The sequence below is a fragment of the Stegastes partitus genome, unplaced genomic scaffold, assembly GCF_000690725.1.
Source record: "Stegastes partitus isolate 25-593 unplaced genomic scaffold, Stegastes_partitus-1.0.2 Scaffold367, whole genome shotgun sequence".
Lineage (NCBI taxonomy): Eukaryota > Metazoa > Chordata > Actinopteri > Pomacentridae > Stegastes > Stegastes partitus.
The window spans coordinates 49450-67559 of record NW_007578098.1 but is presented as its reverse complement, the minus strand read 5'-3'; the positions used below and the strand labels follow the sequence as shown (position 1 = coordinate 67559).

At 41.6% G+C, this 18110-nt stretch overlaps 1 protein-coding gene across 1 annotated transcript in view; it reads left to right on the top strand.

Moving 5' to 3' along the window:
* sorbs1 (sorbin and SH3 domain containing 1) overlaps positions 1–18110 on the top strand; it is a 37938-nt gene that overhangs the window by 4244 nt on the left and 15584 nt on the right. Inside the window, exons 2-15 of the mRNA XM_008284619.1 lie at positions 483–525; positions 839–925; positions 1325–1441; positions 2219–2325; positions 2506–2647; positions 2873–2902; positions 4657–4799; positions 5239–5299; positions 5455–5529; positions 8659–8694; positions 8902–9004; positions 10054–10168; positions 12769–12852; positions 17043–17092. Of these exons, the coding sequence (XP_008282841.1) occupies positions 892–925; positions 1325–1441; positions 2219–2325; positions 2506–2647; positions 2873–2902; positions 4657–4799; positions 5239–5299; positions 5455–5529; positions 8659–8694; positions 8902–9004; positions 10054–10168; positions 12769–12852; positions 17043–17092 (1097 nt within the window). The 5' untranslated portion in view covers positions 483–525; positions 839–891. The remainder of the gene's footprint in view (positions 1–482; positions 526–838; positions 926–1324; positions 1442–2218; positions 2326–2505; positions 2648–2872; positions 2903–4656; positions 4800–5238; positions 5300–5454; positions 5530–8658; positions 8695–8901; positions 9005–10053; positions 10169–12768; positions 12853–17042; positions 17093–18110) is intronic.

Here is an 18110-nt window from a genome sequence, read left to right as displayed (position 1 = left end):
CAGTGGTTATGATGTTGTCGCTGACGGGTGTAAATTGCTCGTGGATGTGAATGATCGTTTAGGTGCCAGCCCTATGATCGACCCGTCCAGGGTGCGCCCTGCCTTTCACCCACTGTCAGCTGGGATAGACTCCAGCCATCCAGCAGCCATCAAGTACAAGTAGATGGATGGATGTTTAGTTGAGGATTTCCACTGGCAAAGCTGTTTTTCAGTAAAGGTTCAAAGTGAAGTACAATTGAAAAGCTCATCAGAGTGCTTTGCATTCGATTTGTGTTTTGTTTCCTTCATCCCCACGGTATTGGAAGAAGAAACATCTATTTAGTTCTGATATGTTGTTCTTTTTGCAGCGTTCTGTCAGCTTGTTTGTGTTGCTCCAGGCTGGTACTTAATGATACAACACATTAATCTATATACTCTGTCTGGATAGAACCTCATTCATTGACTTCTCTGTATTGAATATCTTCACTGTGTGTCTCCTCCAGGGCTCTCCAGCAGAGGGCAGCGTGAGACCAAGCGCATCTCCCAGTAAGTCTGCACTCAAAGTTCATCAAGTAATTCAGTGAGCCTCATGCCACACTTGCAATATTGAAGCTAAAAGAGCTCACCTGTCATTTTTATAACATTATATGCATCAGCTACTTTCTAGTGCATTTGTGAATAGTAAAGATTTGAACTCTTATTTATTGTAACAAATAGGTGATGACAAAGCACAGATCTAAATGCACATTAAAAACATTCCTAAAATTAGGTGATTTTGCCTTTACTAATAAAAAACAATGCATTTTTCATACACAAAAAAAATGTTGTATTGTCTCTGTGTTTGTTTTCTGTTTTGAAGTCCCATCAGGTCCTCGAACAGTCTGCGCTGTCAGGATCACGCCTCTGAGAACCATGAAAGGCTCTCCTGACCTGATTCCCTCTGCAGGTGATGTTTCCTTCTGCTTCATCAATTTTTCAGAGCCTACAACTGCGCGACACCTCATACTCACACAGAAAACTTAGAAGGAGGCTTTTAAACTCACTCGTTGACAATGTGCCATTACTTTTAACAACCTGTGTTGGGTAAAAAAAAAAAAAAGCGTACAGGAGAAGCTGCTCTACTTTCACCTCTGACAGTGTGATCAGGGTAATTAGTTTGACAGGACTGTAGGATGTTAATTTGATGGCCTGGTTTGGATGCTACATTTCTATTTCAGTCATTTGGGCCATGAGGTAGCGATAACTTGGATTCCCAGCAGCTCTGAAGCAGGAGTGCACTCATAAAATGACGTGTGCCTTAAAGAAGAGAGAGCAGTGGAAGTGAGAATCTCATTTTTGTTTTCAGATTTGGACTCTAGCAGAGTGTGCAAAGGGAAAGGAGTCGTGACTCTAAGAGCTACCCTCGTCCACATAGACGATGAGGGCTGCATCAGCGAAGAGCCAAACGTCATCACAACGCCAAGTAAGTGACAGCGAATGCCACGGCTGTTTCATAACAGCTCTCCACATGATGAAAAAATATTTGGAGGACAGTAATAATTGCATGGCCGTGTGAAAAAAGGACACGTCCTTGTGGAATGTGAAGAGAGGATGTAAACGTTGCAGTAATTTAAAAGGCATTTCATCATGTTCTTTAGTTGTAAAAATTCCATACATAACAGTCAGAGTTATGTTTTGATGTCAGGATTATATAACTCCTCACGTTTTGAAGTGTATGCTCGGGGCACGCTCACAGTTGTGAAAAAGGGCGATTGCTCATATTTTCAGGCTCGTGTCAAAGAGCTCTTTTGTCGTGCCCACGCTGCACTTTGGAGCAGGAGGCCTTGACTGTGGGCTTGTTTGTTGCGGAGAGCACATTGGAACTGGACTGGAGGCCGGCCAAGTCTTTTGGGGAGATGCCTTAATTGTTGTAGAGTCTGAATATAAAGGCCATTGGAACAAACGGTCTTTGCAGCACGCTGAATAGGCACTTTGTTCTCATGACAAAGTTCAGAGATTGTGGGAGAATCTTTTTTTTTTCCCTTCTCTGGGGATATTAACAGCGCTGTGCATGAAAACCACCAAGAAAAGCATTCACACCCTGCGGAGTGAAATGGAGAATAATTTGGTCGGCAATTAGTATCTGTTATGGTTTGTTATTGTACGTTCGCTGAAAGACACCAGTTTTTAGTGTCATCGTCAGTGTTTTCATTCTTGCCGCACTGGCTGCCAGACTGAAAGAGATCTGGACTCTGTTTAGGTGGCTGGACAAGCCAGATTAATGGCGACAGCTCGAAAGCAGGATTGGCTGAGGGAGGCTGCAACAGCACAGCTGATTTACCACCTGTAAACAACACTCAGTGCCAGGTACGTTTACTTCCACCACATTTAACACAAGATCTTTGTTTGGTGCTTTGGTTTTACAATAACGAGAGCTGTGTGATCTCTTTATTTCATCATACTTGTTTGAAGTTTGAGAAATTTCTAGGAAAGCATGTTCTTTGTTTTGTCTTTATTCATTTACTGTCTATTTTCTGCCATTTTCAGGCCAATTTACCCAACAGCATAAAAGAAAATCAAGCTCCGTCCTCCACTGACATTCAGAACTGTATCACATCGACTTCCAGCTTTGTTTATCCCTGCACCAGCTCAGTTAACCCCACCATCGTCCTGCTGCAACACAACAGAGGTGAGCACTCCTCTCTTTGATGAGCTTTTAAGTTTTTCATTAACTTGCCTGCATGACATTTAAACAGCAAAGCTTTATGGTGCTCTTAGCTAAGTCTTAACTGTGTCTGTGATCCATTAGCCTTGGCTGTCTCCGTGTTACGTATAACCGGTGCTTTCACAGGTTTGCTTCACTGCTTAGTCACATTTCACTGTCATGTCCTTGTCTGTCTTTCTCTCACAACAGAGCAGCAAAAGCATCTTTCTCATTTGGAAGGTATGCACTGCAGTCTTGGTGATGTCAAACAGATATTTGTAATTTATTTTTCATTTCTTGGACTGGTTGCAGCAGTTCCAGTTTTATTACAGGGCAATATTTTTTGTTCCTTGACTGAACCATCTGTCACCCTCCTGCTGCCATCAGTGTGTTTGATGCAAGCCTCATGAAATGAATGAGTCAGGTTTTTTGCGTCAGAGTGTTAAATTGGGAACATTCCTTTGCTGAACAAGAATGTACCAGACCAGACAGGAACATCTTGGATGTGTAATTTATTTCCTACTTATTTTACATTTCATGCCATTTTCATTTCATGTGTTGCAACGTGTTAAATCCAGGATACGTCACATTTCATTTTAGAGGTGGTTGATCTTTGCTGTAGCACACATTTGGTTTTACAATGCAATATAATGATCACTATGGACTCCAAATTTTCAAGTTAGATTGTGTGTTCACGTCTCTTATTAATCTAATTGACGCCTGAGACACCGTACTCTTTGACACCAAGTATTGCATTCTCCATATGTGCTGCAAAGCTTACCACTGTGGCAGCAGGTGTGAGCCGTGAAATGGAAAAATATAATAGTATATATTTAAAGTACTCTTACCATATTGTTGTATCTGTAAGAAATGCACTTTGATGAACATGCACAACACAAAAACACTTTATTTTCCTCAAGAAAGAGAAGTTTTGTGGCATTTAACACGTATTTTAAGCCAGCCAGAGAGTGTACCTTCTGGAAGACCAATGTCCTGTCTCGCAATTTTCATGAAACTGATCCGATTCCACATCCTAATATCGTCCTTTTATCTATGCTCTACCTCGCCACCGAGTTTAATAAAACTCAGATTGTTATTTCTAGTGTAATCTTACTGACAGACAAACACATGACACTCATCCTTCTGCCTCAGCTCTCACCTCAACAGAAGAATAAACAAGTTATATTGTAGGTATTATATTGCAGAAATGCCCGTCTGTGATACAGAAATATAACTCATAAAATGCAAAATCTTTCTCAGTAGTACCAAATATATTTTGTGAAAAAATATAGCGTGTCACACTCTGTGTAGTGACACTGTAGATAGTTTTTAACCTAGGTCTCATATACACCAGCACTTTTTTGTTTATAGTCCTATTTTTTTGTTTCTATTGCGCTGCTTTTGTCCATGCACCATTACAGCATAACCCCTTTTCACATTAGACATTTTTAATTGTTATAACAGGGAAAGCATGGGTAGATCCAATACCATTAACAGTACAATGTATGTAACTTTCATAATAAGACCTACTGTCAGTATGACGATCTCCCTGTTCAATAAAAGTTGAATCCACTCGCAAAACATAGACATTTGCTTGATTCAGTACACTAGTAATGCTGTCTATGTGTTACAGACATTACTGAATAGCTTCACTGACTGAAATATCCCAGCAAACTCTGACAGTTTCCCAGCATACCCACTAAAAGGGTCCCAGTTGAACTAAATGTTGTGTAGCTTTATTATATGCTTTGCTGCATGACATATAAAAATGTTTGCTGTGAAAATAGTCAATTGTGTTTATTTTCCACATTTATTTATTGCACTAAGCCCACACAGTCTATATAACTTGATTTAATGCGTTTCTTTAGCCTGGCCTTGGCCTGAGCCTGGTCAAGAGTTATCTGTCTTGTTATTGTATTACAGATGTGCTCTGAACTTGGAATTTTGTTACAGGTTTGTTGAGTAGTTTGTTTGTTTTTTGCTGTGCTTTACAGAGCCAACCCCAGAAAGGGACAAAAGCCCTGATCCTGGGAGAGACTCAGTCAGTCCAGTCCCTGATATGGACGGGAAGAGGCTGCGGCTATCACTGCACTCCCCTGTCCTCAGTCCTGTCAACAAACCCATTGTGCCTGTACGGGTAAGCAAAACCAAACCAAACCAACTGTCGAATGAAGACGGATCTGCTCACTGGGAATGTTAAATGGGTGCTTTTTAAGCGCATGTTTATCCATTGTTGCTATAGGTTGCATTGATTCGTGCTAAATTTTCTTGTGATTTTTGTCATTGTGTTAGCAATAACCCTTTCTCACAGGAGATATTTATAACTTGTCATAGCAGCAGAACCATACGTGTAACTGATCATTCTTTTTCATTTAGATGTCAGCACACACACCAGTACTCTGGAACTGACACATCCTAATGAGTTGGTGTTTTTGTTAATGTTACTGGTTCTACTTGTATTTGACAAGTCCTGCTGAGCTTTATCCTTGAACGTTACCAGAACTGCAGCACATGGATATTTGTCTGACATTGCCACGTAAACTGAATTAAATGACATTTTCATATTTTAATTTCAGAACACTGAGAAGTCCAAAGACTGGTATAAGACAATGTTCAAACAGATACACAGAATACCTGGTAAGTGATTCACGTCTAGCTCCGTGTTGCTTCTATGTTTGACCAGTTTTGTCCGTTGTGTTTCTCTGTTTCTGTCCAAGACTTGTGTGTGTGTTTTTTATATGTATCTGTATGTTATGTCACCCTGTCCTCTGTCTCTCCATCACCGTGATCAGAGCCTATTGAGGAAAACCCTTACCGCCCCACCTACATTTTCCCTGAGAACTATGACACTCAGATGAGATCAAAAGGTATCTGTTGGCAGTAACTCCACTCTCGTTAGCCTTACTAATCTGCTGCCATCTTGAGCCCTCTCAAATACTTTCTCTGTGTTTAATCTGTAGTAACTGGTTCTGTGGCACATTCCTTGAAGATGTGCAAAGTATTTGAAAGGCTTCAACCTAATCTTTTCCAACGTTTGTGCATTACAATAGGACATAAGTTTCAGATACTCTGCAAGTTTTGTGCAGATTATCTGATCATACAAGGGATAAAGTATGAGAATCAGCTCTCGCCATGATTAAAACTCAGCATCTGCTGTAAGAGTATGCACTTATGTGCTAAAACATTTTGACCACTGTTGCCTGGTATGCTTTTAGTCCTTGTTGTGCAACCAAATCACTTCCAACCTGGTGAGGCACAGACTCTCTCAAGTTGCTCAGGTCTTTGCATCTGATTTGTCCTTATGCCAGCATGTTGACTATGATGACCATCCTATGATGACAACTAATATATCCCAGACCTAAAAATGCACTGTGGTTGCAAAGTACAGGACCTATAAAAACTGTTCATCCCCTTTAATTGTTTTTCCTTTTTATTGGTTTTCAACATTGAATCATGGTCAAGTTAATTTACAAAGAAAGACTCTTCATGTCAAAATGAAAACTGATTTTTACAAAGTAATGTCAATTATTTAAACGTATATAAAATGTAAAATAAGCACTTACGTGTCTAGCGCCCTTTAAAGTGGCTCACCTAATTCAACACTGTGGCAGCCAATTGGTGCTAAAAATCACACAATTTGTGAAATTGGAGCTCTCAAGTGATTTCATTATAAAGGCACCTGGAAGGTCCAGTCACTGGTGAATCAGTGGTCCTGGATATAACTGCACTGTGAAGACAAAAGAACATTCCAAGCAACTCTATGAAAAGGTTATTAAAAAGCATAGGTGAAGGGATAATTCAAGAGCATGTCCAAGTCACTGAATATCCCTTGGAGTACATTTAAATCCATCATTAAGAAATGAAGGAAAAATGGCACATGCGTTAGTATGGATAGAGCAGGCAGGCCTCAGAACTGAGTGGCTGTGCAAGAAAGAGACTAGTGGGGGAGGCCACCAAGACACCTATGACTCATCTGAGGGAGTCACAAGCTTCAGAGAGGGAGAAGCTCTGCAAACAACAACTATTGCCTATTCTTCACCAGCCAAAGTTTCATGGATGAGTGGCAAACAGAAAGCCACCGGTTATGGAAGCTCAGGTTACATCTAGACCAGAGTTCACTAGAAGGCCTGTGAGAGACTCTGAAGACAACTGGAGAAAGATTATTGGTTTAATGAGTCCAAAATTGAGCTTTTTGGCCATCAGACTAGACGCTACATTTGACAGACACTAAAGGCTGCACATCATAAAAAATACATTATCCACACTGTGAAACATGGTGGAGGCAGCGTGATGTGGGGATGCTTCTCGGCATCGGGCCCTAAAAGGCTTGTAAAGGTAAAGAGTAAAATGAATGCTTCAAAGTATAAAGAAATCCTGAAGGACAAGCTTATGCAGTCTGCAAGAGAACTGCAACTTGGGGGAAGATTTGTTTTCCAGCAAGACAATGAATCGAAGCAAACAGGCAAAGCTACATAGAAATGGTTTAACGAAAACAAGGTGAATGTTCTGGAGTGGCTGAGTCAGAATCCAGACCTCAATCCAATTGAAAATCTGCGAGCATAATTTTCCTTGACTGTCAGTGGTCATAATGTTTTGGCACAGCAGTTTACAAACACCCAGATCGTTTTACAGGCTATAATTTGTATACCACATTTAACGCATTTAAAAATTCAAAGTTATTCAAAGGGTGGTCCATTAATTTTAACTTCTCATGGGGTTATCTCAGATAAGGCTGGGAGACTGCAAACTTTTACTCTGTATAAAGTACTGGTGGCATGGCACTTTGGAGTGTTTTTGCTGCAATACTAGAGGGAAAAAAGTCTGATTAGCATCTGCATCAGTTTGGACCATTTCTTTTAAAACTGTACTTTGTAAATCCCTTCAAAGTTATGGGAACTTTATCATGCATGCTAAATTGCTGTAGCACTTTTTTAAAGCTCAGTCAATTATTAATTAGTTTGCAAATAGTTTCTCACGAACAATAAGAGCTGGGACTTTTGAATCTTACTTTAAGCATGACCAGCTCAAAACAGGCTGCACACAGTTTTTTTTTTTTTAAAGTACTTTGATAAGAACAAGTTGGCAAGGATGTTGCACGAAGCCTTCATCTGTCATTTCTCTTTTAATTAAACAGTTCATTCATGTCCTTTCTTTTTTCTGTTAACCATCTTTTATTAAAAGCTTTAAACAGTTTTTTAAAAAATGTTTGACTTATTCTTAAGTGCTTGTCCTAACGCATACAGCATGCTGCTGCTGGGAGGTAGTGCATTATTGTAGCCACTAGGTGCTGCTGCAGTCCTACATTCAGGTTGTGGACTATCCTGACCAGGGTTCAGGCTGTACACAACCTTCAGACTGTTTCCAGCTCATAATAAGCATCACTAATCACTGTTTGGGTTTAAGTATTAAATGGTTATGGTAGAGTTCCGTTCATGGTTTTGGTTTTGGATCTGCCAGTTTTATTGGAGGAAACAAGATTTGTATGCGCAATGAAAGAGAGTGTTCAGTAAACACTAGTCTGCATCTGGGTTTTAACATTCAGCTCATCATTGGATGAGAAGTAAACAAGTTCCACGAGCAACTGGGGTCATAGGCATGATTGTAAATGTGTATTTGTTATCGTACACAAAACATCAAACTTATCCAGCGATCACTGTGAATGTGGCTGTTACGGCCCCCTTGCTGTACAACACATTACTCATTCAGAGCCTTGATGCTTATCGATGCTCAGATCTCTTTTTAGCTCAATAATGCTTCCTGTAAAGTGCTTTGATTTGACACACTTTGCTTGTGTTTGGTGAACCTGTAATGTTTGGCCTAATGGAAGCTGTGAGGCAGGGAAAAAATAGAGGAAAACAGTATTCCTAATGCCTTCTGAATTATTTAGTATTGTGCTATACTCATTACTTTTCAAGTCAGAGATAAGCAGAGGTAAAAAAAAATAAAGAAATAAATAAAGATAAGAATGAATGACTGTATTTTTTTTACTCCTTCAGATGATGGTCCCACCCCATTTGGTTACTTGGAAGACGGTGAGTTTTAGAGGTGGATTTTTCATTGGAATGAAAACCTCAAATAAAATCTAATAAAAATCTGTGATCATGCATTTTAAGTATTTATAGCAATTCATCCAAAATAACATTCTGCTTGCAGACTCTGTTAAACATTTCAGGTGGTCCATTAATGCAGCTGACTATCTCGCTGTTTATGTCTGTCAATATTTATGTGCCTGTTTTCAGTGAAAGCAGTCCCACGCTCAAAAAGTGACGACGAGGTCGATTCAAGAGGCCGGTCGATGCCGGTGCCAACACGGTCCTCTTCCCTCAAACCTTCTGCCAAAAGGTCAGTATCCTCCATCTGCTTCAACCCTCCTTATGACATTCACTTTGATATTTACCGCACAACACAGCGTTATTCATGTTTGCTAGCAAAGTTAGGTGCTGTTTACAGCTCAGAAGGCTTCAATCACAGTGATATGAAACATATTTAACTGATGATAAATATATTTCTGATTACAGGAATCCTATTTCTGTCCATTTCTACCATATATATATATGTCCATAATGTACATGGTTTCACAGTGTGATTGTAATGTCACCTCTAGGAAAACAACATGTCTTGTAATGAACACAGTGTATTGTTCTTTATTTATATATTGTTACTAAACAAGACCACAGCAGAGCAAAAGAAGCCATTCCTTCCCACTGTTGTGTCCTCCTGTTTCTGCTCGAGGTGTGATTAGTTTCACCCCTCCATAAACACATGTCAGCACAGACACAGGATGATCTGCTCTCAGAGAAATGAGTGATGGAGTGATGAAGGAGGACAGGTGATGGAGGATAAACTGCTGCCCACAAAAGCAACAGAGGACATGCTGAGGGCTGACCTTCCTCGTTCCTCTGTGGTTACGAATGAAGCACTGCATTCCTAAATATGTTGTTATCACGGTTTCTGAAAAATGCTGCTTCAACCTTGAGGCTCTTAATGACTTACGTCAAAGAGAACATGTTTTTTTTATGACACAAAGGGGAATTTCTTATTTAACGGTTAAATTTCAGTCTTTTTCTTAATGGTAATTTTAGCCTTGACAGTCTATCAAGAAATTCTCCCAGGAAAGGCTGCGTTCTGTTTTTGTCCCCGGGTTCAATCTTGTTTACCTGATCAGATTACTGCTTTAACTCAGCCGTGAATTGGATTTTCTGTCATATCATCATTAGAGGAAAAGAGGGACAGGGGGAGAAAGAGCAGCCGTAATGAGGGCGGACGTCATATTTAAATTTAAAAAAAAAAAAACATCTTAGCCTATGCTGGTTGCCATGGAGACTACTTGATAAGGATTGGCTCTCTTCGATCCCACACCCCACCCCTCCCTGACACCCGCCTCTCCACAGGAACGAGTGGGAGCCCCCAGATAAAAAGGTAGACACCAGGAAGTACCGCGCTGAGCCCAAGAGCATCTTTGAGTACGAGCCGGGGAAATCATCGGTGCTGAAGCTGGATAGAACGGTATGTTAGCCGCCTGCCTGTTTGCCTGTTTCTCTCTCTCTCTCTCCTCCTCTCTCTCTGTCTCTCTGTGTTCATGTCGTGTGAGCTGTCCCCCACTCCACCCATCATCCACCCCCCCACCACCGCCACTGTATCTAAGCTCCCGGCTGGCAGCTTCACTAACAGCTCGGAAGGCGACGTATGTGTAGCCACCACATTCCTAAAGGGTGTCCTGTTGCGGTGACAGACGATCCTGCTTGGAAGCAAGTGAGGGAATATCACTTACAAGGATAGCCATTGTCTTTCTGTCTTCAATTTAAGGTTATTGGGCTGAATCAGCTCGCTGCGAGAGGATCCCAGCACAGACACAAACATGCATCCTGTGTGTTTTCCTCCGAGGAAGTGTCATGCTGTCCATCCTACTTTCCTTTCTAGCCTTGACGGTTTGTGGTGAATCAAATGATGCGGCATTTTCAGTGTCCTTGAGGGCTATCTTTTGCATTTAGATTTCATAGGGTTTCAAGTTTTTTTTCTCCTTATATAATGTTGAGGATAATCAGTATTGTGATGAAGTAGTTAGTTGGTTACGCAATTACTGGTTTTCTGAAGTCCAGTTACAGCAAGCTAGTCGATGTTATTAGTCAAGATCTGGCCTGAGCCCAATGCCACCCAATGCCCTCATCAGAGTTTGCTCCAGTTCATCCTGGGACTCCTGTCAAATAATGAACTCTGTTGTTTTTCAATTACGAGCTCAGTTATTATAAATGAGTGTCCTTGTTTGCTGGAGGTGGTCATTTTCTCTGTTAGGTCCATTTATTTTTCTCTGTGGTGCTTTGAGTTGTGTAAGTGCTTACTTTTGATTTTCCAAAAGTACAAATCTTAAAGATGTTACGCATCATGAATGAGTTTGCATGTGTTGTCGGTCGTCATGTGTATGTGTTTTTGATATTAAATTTAATATGTAGTACACAGTGTAGTAACAGCACTGAATGGGTACAGGGATAGACTGATATTTTTAAAGTTTACGTTAATGCAATACACATAATTCCACATGCACACTGAAATGTTTTTTGGTGACTTCAAGTGTTTCTCTTGTCCAAACTGGCTGTAAAGAGATCCCCTCCTAAAACAGCTGCATTGAAAGCGATGTAGAATAGCATTCGTAAGACCAGCAGAGGATAATATTAGCAGTCAAATCAAGTGAGTATCTTCCAATGCTAAATTATTTATAGTACAAAATTTTCTCTTTGTATTTTATTGTTTTCTGATGAGCCACTGTGGATTCGTCTGGTTCACCAGAAGTAGACTTTGGGTATCTGCCATTTCCGCTGCTCATTTCAAGCAGCTGTCTGCTCCCCTTCCAATATCTGTGTGTTACTGTTTTCAAAATCCCCTTTGCTATGGAAAACAACAAGAAGAAGCTCCAAATAGCAAAATACTGTCTGAAAATGACAAAATTTTCCTGAGGAATTGGATTGTACAATAAGGCAATCATTCTTTTAGCGAATTTTAATGACAGTTGTCACCTCCCTGCCGGCAACAAGCCCCCCAGCACTGTTCTACAGTGGGCAAGGGCACCATTGCTGCATCCTGGGCTTAGCCACACCAAAGATGAGTGTGACTGATTTAAAGAAATAGAAACAAAGCGGAGCATTTGTTTGTTGTTGTTTTTTTTCTCCTGAAGAAGTGATAATGAGGTACAGCCACACCATGCTCCAACAGATCTGCCTATGCAAGATTATCAGTGGTCAGTAACAGTATAGACAGGAGAAACATTTACAGCGACATAAAACTTAGTAGATGGACGTGTGTCTGTGAGTACTGTAGTAAAGGAAATGTTTCACATTATGGGAAGCATGCTTATTTGTTTTCTTTGCAAGATTTATATGAGATGATGGAGTCCACGCTCATATATGTCCATTTATCCATTTATCAGTCTAAAGCCTTAGGCCATTTACTTTAGCTTAGCTTACCACAAAGACTGGAAACAGGGAAGCAGCAGGCCTGGTAACAACATCTGTCTGCCAGCTCCTCTAAAACTCAACAATTGATATGCACAATGTAAATATACAGACCTGAAAAGGGAAAAGCAATTACAGCTACATGCCAGACTATTCCTTGACTGGGAGCAGTGACTTCCTGAGTGTCGATTAGTTGCCTGGCAACTTCACAGTGACCAGCAGATGAATGAGATATTATATATTAATTAGTGAGCTCAAGCACTGCTGGTAGGTGGATTTTGTTACTGTTGTACAAGGAGAGCTCAGCTGTTTCCCTGTTTCCACTCTTTATGTTCAGCTAAGTTAACCGGCTGCAGGTTGTTGTTTCATATCAACCTTACTGTCTGCAAGAAAGCAAAAAGGCGTTTTCTCAAAAATATTAAACTATTCCACATAGACTTGAAACAACATGAACTTGTCCTTTCATTTACTTCAAATCAGTAGGTGTCTGCTTCCGTCAGAACACCTACGTTATTGCTGATGATTTATGGTGTTGGATAGAAACTTTGGCTCAGCCAACAATGTCTGATAGGCTCATTACCTTGGTGTGTATTTTCTGTGCTGTCTGAACTGTCTTCTCTTTGTCTTTCTCCTCCTCTTCTTGTTGCCATGCCCCCCTAGACTCAGGATGTAAGTCCAGAAGATGTAGATTTAGAGAATGAGCCTTGGTATAAATTCTTTTCAGAGATGGAGTTTGACAAAGCGGTAAGTGGTCGCTGTCTTCAGATTGACAGCATATTGTATTTTATATTGCATGTGATAACATCCATGTTTAAATAATGTCTAAACAAACTGTGTCTGTCTGTTAGGACTACTCCAGTTCCTTCTCCCACTGTCACTCGCAGTATTATGATGAATATTTTATTAATTGATCCCACACATACACAGTTATGTGCATGTGTACGAGGAACATTTGTTTCCTCCTTTACTAAATTTACTATCATGTGTCCCATCAACGTGGTTTAATGAGACAAACTATTGATCAGCTGTTACCTCTGTCTGTTCACTTCTCATAATCTCTCGTTTCCTTTGAATTTCAACAATTTTTCTGGTTGTATATCAACAATCCTGTCTGCAGCAAACTTTTCAAAACACTTGATATAGTCACTGTCATTCGTCCTATAATTTAAAATGATTTTGTCCCCAAACAAGTCTAAAATAATCGACAGAGATCTATTTTTGCCTTCCTCAAAAGAGTTTCTCTGCAGTTTATGTGCATCTGTGAGACACAGTGAGCACAATCAGCTCAAATAAAGGAATACTGTCTGACCACTTAAGTTAGCTGTAGCCTTTCGCCCTGTGCAATTTAGACAATTAAAGTTTAATAGGGCTGATTATTGATTATTATTACTCTAGACCTGCAGTAGCACAAGGCCAATCTTTAACAATTACATTATAGCAGGCCTGTTTATCATCATCATATTTTCTTTACAATGAGATGTTTTGATCTCTTGCCAGCTGTGGCAGAGTTCCTTATTCTTTCATGTGTTTGACTCAGCACCCAAGAGGATCGCTTTGTTTTATTCATTTTGATGTGCATCCCGCCAACTGCAAAACATATCATAAGCTAGAGGCCCGGACTGGATGATTCATCCAGAAGTCACTCCTCACTTGGAGAGGCTGAAGTCCGCGCGAGCATTAGGCTCCAGTATAATCCCCAGCACTTGAAATAATAATTGCTGTCTGTCTGCTATCTGGTATATTTACCAAAATATCCAAAGGGGTGCAGGCATGTTGCAGCAGTATACAGTGTCATGACAAACCCGTGCCTCCGGCCTTAGTTGGCACCAGACAAGTGTAGCAGTGGCTGCCCACAAACAGATGTTGATTCTCCTCGCTCGCTGTCAGTCAGAGCCCCACCGCCACACCCTGGATCATATGAGGTGGCACCACTGGCTACGACATGAGGTCATGTCCTAGCATCAGCCAGACGCAGGGGCAGAGTCTCCCGTTCCAGGTTAGTGTATATGTGGAGGAGGTTTAGCGGTGAAGGCGGCCGACTCTGTCTCATGGCCGCCTGGATGTTTGCCAGATGAGCTCGGCTTGATGACTGGCTCCTGTTTAATGTCAAAGTCACTTCTAAAGCTGCACCTGGTATGTGCAGCATTTGACCTTAAGGCTCAGCCAGACACACTGGCTCATTGGAGTTTGATTGACATATCAGTGCTCACTTGGTATTACTGGAGGAAAGATATGACTGGAAGTCTGTAAAAACGAAAGTGCCCAGGGGTTAAATGAAGAGCCTGGCCTTCTTGGCTTGGCCTCGGTTAGGTCTTGTTTATACTTTCAAAGCACTGAGAGGAACCACTTCTACTAATGAAGAAGTATATTAATAAGGGGAACCATCTCTGACAATGCTTAAAGGCCGTCTGATTCCTTTGATCCACATCTTTATAGCAGTCTTTGTGTGGTTTTACACTGCTAATTAGCCAGTTGTCAACCAAATACCTCTAAAGAGCAGGCTTACTGTAAGTAATACGTTCCCTAATCCGCAGTCTTTCTTTCTTCTTCTTCTTCTTCATCCTGGCCTAATAAACCATCACTACTTGTCTACTCGTGGCCACTTCCAGTCACCCAATAGCCACTGAGTAAGAGTGACACCTGTGTGTAATCACAGTAATGGTCCTCTTGATTAATATTGACAAGTTCTAGGTTCAGGAGGAGTCTGGAAACACATCCAGTGACAGTTGTGGCTCATCGATACGCATGTCTAGCTGGAGCTGGAATTCCACGCATATCTATGGCCAGGAAGAGCATTTTGACTCCCTACAACCGACAGAGTGACTCCATCTGTCGAGCATATGCTGACGTGGGGGGCTGCTGCCACACTGTCTCAGCGCTGAGTTACATAGAGCCTCCCCCCCACCACCTGACATATTCTAAAGGAGGCAACTCTATAAGCCTGCCAGCTCATTGTGCTTTCATATTTAACCTCTGTTATACACTTAACCTTTACCTTTAAGCATTTAGTGGAGGGGAGATGAGGCTATAACAGGCCCTTCACACTGGGGGAGCTGTTTGTTTTCATGAGAACATATCAACACAAATAAGGTCCTGGAAAGAATGGGATTCATGTTACCATGACCCACTCATGATCGCTATTTTGAATATGAAAGCGGCATACAGGAGTCTGAGCTCTGAGTAGCCGGGGGCACCTGTTAGGAAACATGCACATGAAATTCTGAAGAAACATTGTCATCGGTGTTCCACTGACTCACAGAGGCCTTCCTTCATGTCCATATACAGCTTTGGACCTTTCACACTGTTGCAGCTTGAAGCGAGTCATCCGTTATGTGCATTTGTACCTGATACGTCAAACCAGTTATAGCATCTGTCTTTTCCATTCTCAACCCCTTATCTTCTATATGCCACCTTTATTTCATAAACTGGATTTTTTTAAAAAGTGACTGTCACAATATAATGTGATGTTGGTGATATCAGTGTGGGATTAGTTTGAAAGTGAGCAGTTTGCCCTTTTATAGAAAGAAAAGTTCACATAAAGTGACACTAATCAGGCATCGTGTAAATAACCAGATTAAGATTCCATTCCTTTCCTCCAGATAAGCCCTCCATGCTTGTTTCCTGTTTACTTTCCATTGATGCAGTGTGTGTGTAAGCCCAATTACCCGGGGGTGTCAGAGGACACCTCTCCCCCTGATATCAGATTTGAGGGGGATACAAGACGTAGCGGAGCAAGGAAGAGCTGCAGATTATTCAGTGACACTGTTGTGTTCTCCAAGTCGACATGGAACATTTGGCTTTATAAATAGATCAGACTATAGACCTGCCAGCCTGATGTTCCGTTCTTATAAAGATAGGCACTTATTCTGAAAGGTTATTAATGATCATTCTGCCCTGGCAACTAAGTGGAAAGGCATGTTGTGGCAAATGAGCTGTTCAGAATGTTCCCTTTCTGGTCATCGGTGTGGGAAGCGGAGGCTTGGCCGTGCCGTGGGGAAGTGGATGTGGTATTAACAGCAGGGCCAGGCTGGCTGGGATGGGGATTGTGCAATCGTATTTGCAAACAACACTTGTGCTCTTATTCATAGTGCCCGTGTCACGTCTGTTATTTTTACCTGCTGTGACGTCCGAAAGGAGGAAAGCAACAGAAACAGTGGGCTAAATTTAGTTGGCTCTAAACCATTCAAAATGCTGGTGCTGGTGCTACCATGCTGAATGAAGGACCCCCCACCCCCCCCCAGACACTGTGTTTTGGAGACAATATCTGCTGCTAAATAACAACTTACTCTTATAGCCCTTTCTAGCCCTTACTCACTTTGTGCTCACAGTTTATTTCTTTTTACCTTTTACGTACTGGCTCTTTGTCTTCATAACACAATTATCAGTTTCTACAATGAATGTGTTTTACTGTATTTACTTTGAGCATTTGTGTCCATTTTGACAAGTGTGTGAGGTGGAATATTGAGTGTGTATGAGTGTGAGTGTGTGTAATTTGGCCTCGTTGCACCACCAGCTGGTTAATTGTCTCCCGGTCTGGTCCACTGGTAATGAGAGTGACTCAATACCAGACAAAAGAGATGGCTTCACTGGGAGACAGCAGCCCATTGGCTGAGCCTGTGACAGCCCCCTCCCCGCATGGGCGCCCCCTGACCGATGCACGCCCACCCCCCCTCCCTCCCTTCCACTCTCTTTACTGCCGCTTGTTTTCTCCAACTTGCGTGCAGGCCAAAACACACGCTTACTCCTCCATGCCAAGCCCAGTCCAGAGAAGCTCAGAACCCCGGGTGCCCGAGACAGAAACCCAGAGCAGCGAGTGAACGGCAGAGAGGAAACGCAGAGAGAATCTGGCCCTAGCTAATGCCCCTGCCTCTGTTCTAGCTGGAGGAGACCTTCCTGTGGATCTATCAATGACTTCTTTGTTTGGTTTGTTGCAGACTGCCCCCTCTTTCAGCCCCCTGGAAACAGCCTCCGACCTGCAGCAGTAGTAAGTCCATGCCTCTCCTTCCTATTTGAATACTTGTGCTTTAAATCTTGCTTCATCCTTCCAGTTTGTAGATGGTTATTTACGGCTTGTTATGGGGATAAATGTCAGTGAGCGATCCCTCCACCCTGTAGAGCGCGTCCGCCAGCAGCGGGGGGACTCCTGCTTCCTGAGGAGATCCTATTAATAAGGCAAAAAGCTACCAGAACAGTGTGTCCTCTGTCTCTATTTGATTTTTTTTAGGGGGGTGGGTGGTTGTAGTGTGGAAACATGGCTGCTATGTGGTGATTTATTTAAAGACAGCAACCTGGATGTCACTGGGATAGAGGGAACTCACCCAGCTGCTGCATAACTTAAAAACCGTTATCTCCTACTGAGTGTGTGTGTGTGTGACCAGCAACTGGATTATGAAAGATGATGCGAGCTCACATTAAAACAAAGCTTCCCAAGCCCGTGATCTTTTTGTTGCTGTCTGATGAGATTGACATCTTCTATTTTTGTTTGTGCAATAAAATGTAAGGAATTTAAGACGGAGCAACAGTAACTGTCTTGCGTTTACAGTCCAGTGAAAATAAACGTCTCCCTCCATTTCTGCAAAGAACTTTCCATCTGCTGCAATCATTAAGTCATCATGGCCAAGTATTTGACAGGAGGTTCCTAATCCAGCTTTTTAATCCAATGATCTGTTGTTAATTTGAAAGGAAGACTTCCCTGATGAAAGGGCGGTGGAAGTTCACTTACCCAAAAGTTTTCAAAGGAAACCTCAGCTCATAAACTGACTTCCTTCAAAGGCACATGCGTTCATGGTGGGCACATGTGTTTTTTTTCTCCCTCTTGGAGTCTGTTTGAAATTGGAGACATTTTAAAGAACCTCCTTGTAAAGATGATATTTGATTGTAAAATCCCAAACCATGTGTTTTCAGGCAGCACAGCCCCCTGTATGTGAATGATTGTTGTTGTCATGGAAATACACAACTCAAGCAGCAAGCAGATATTGTTAATTAATGATCTTATTTGTATA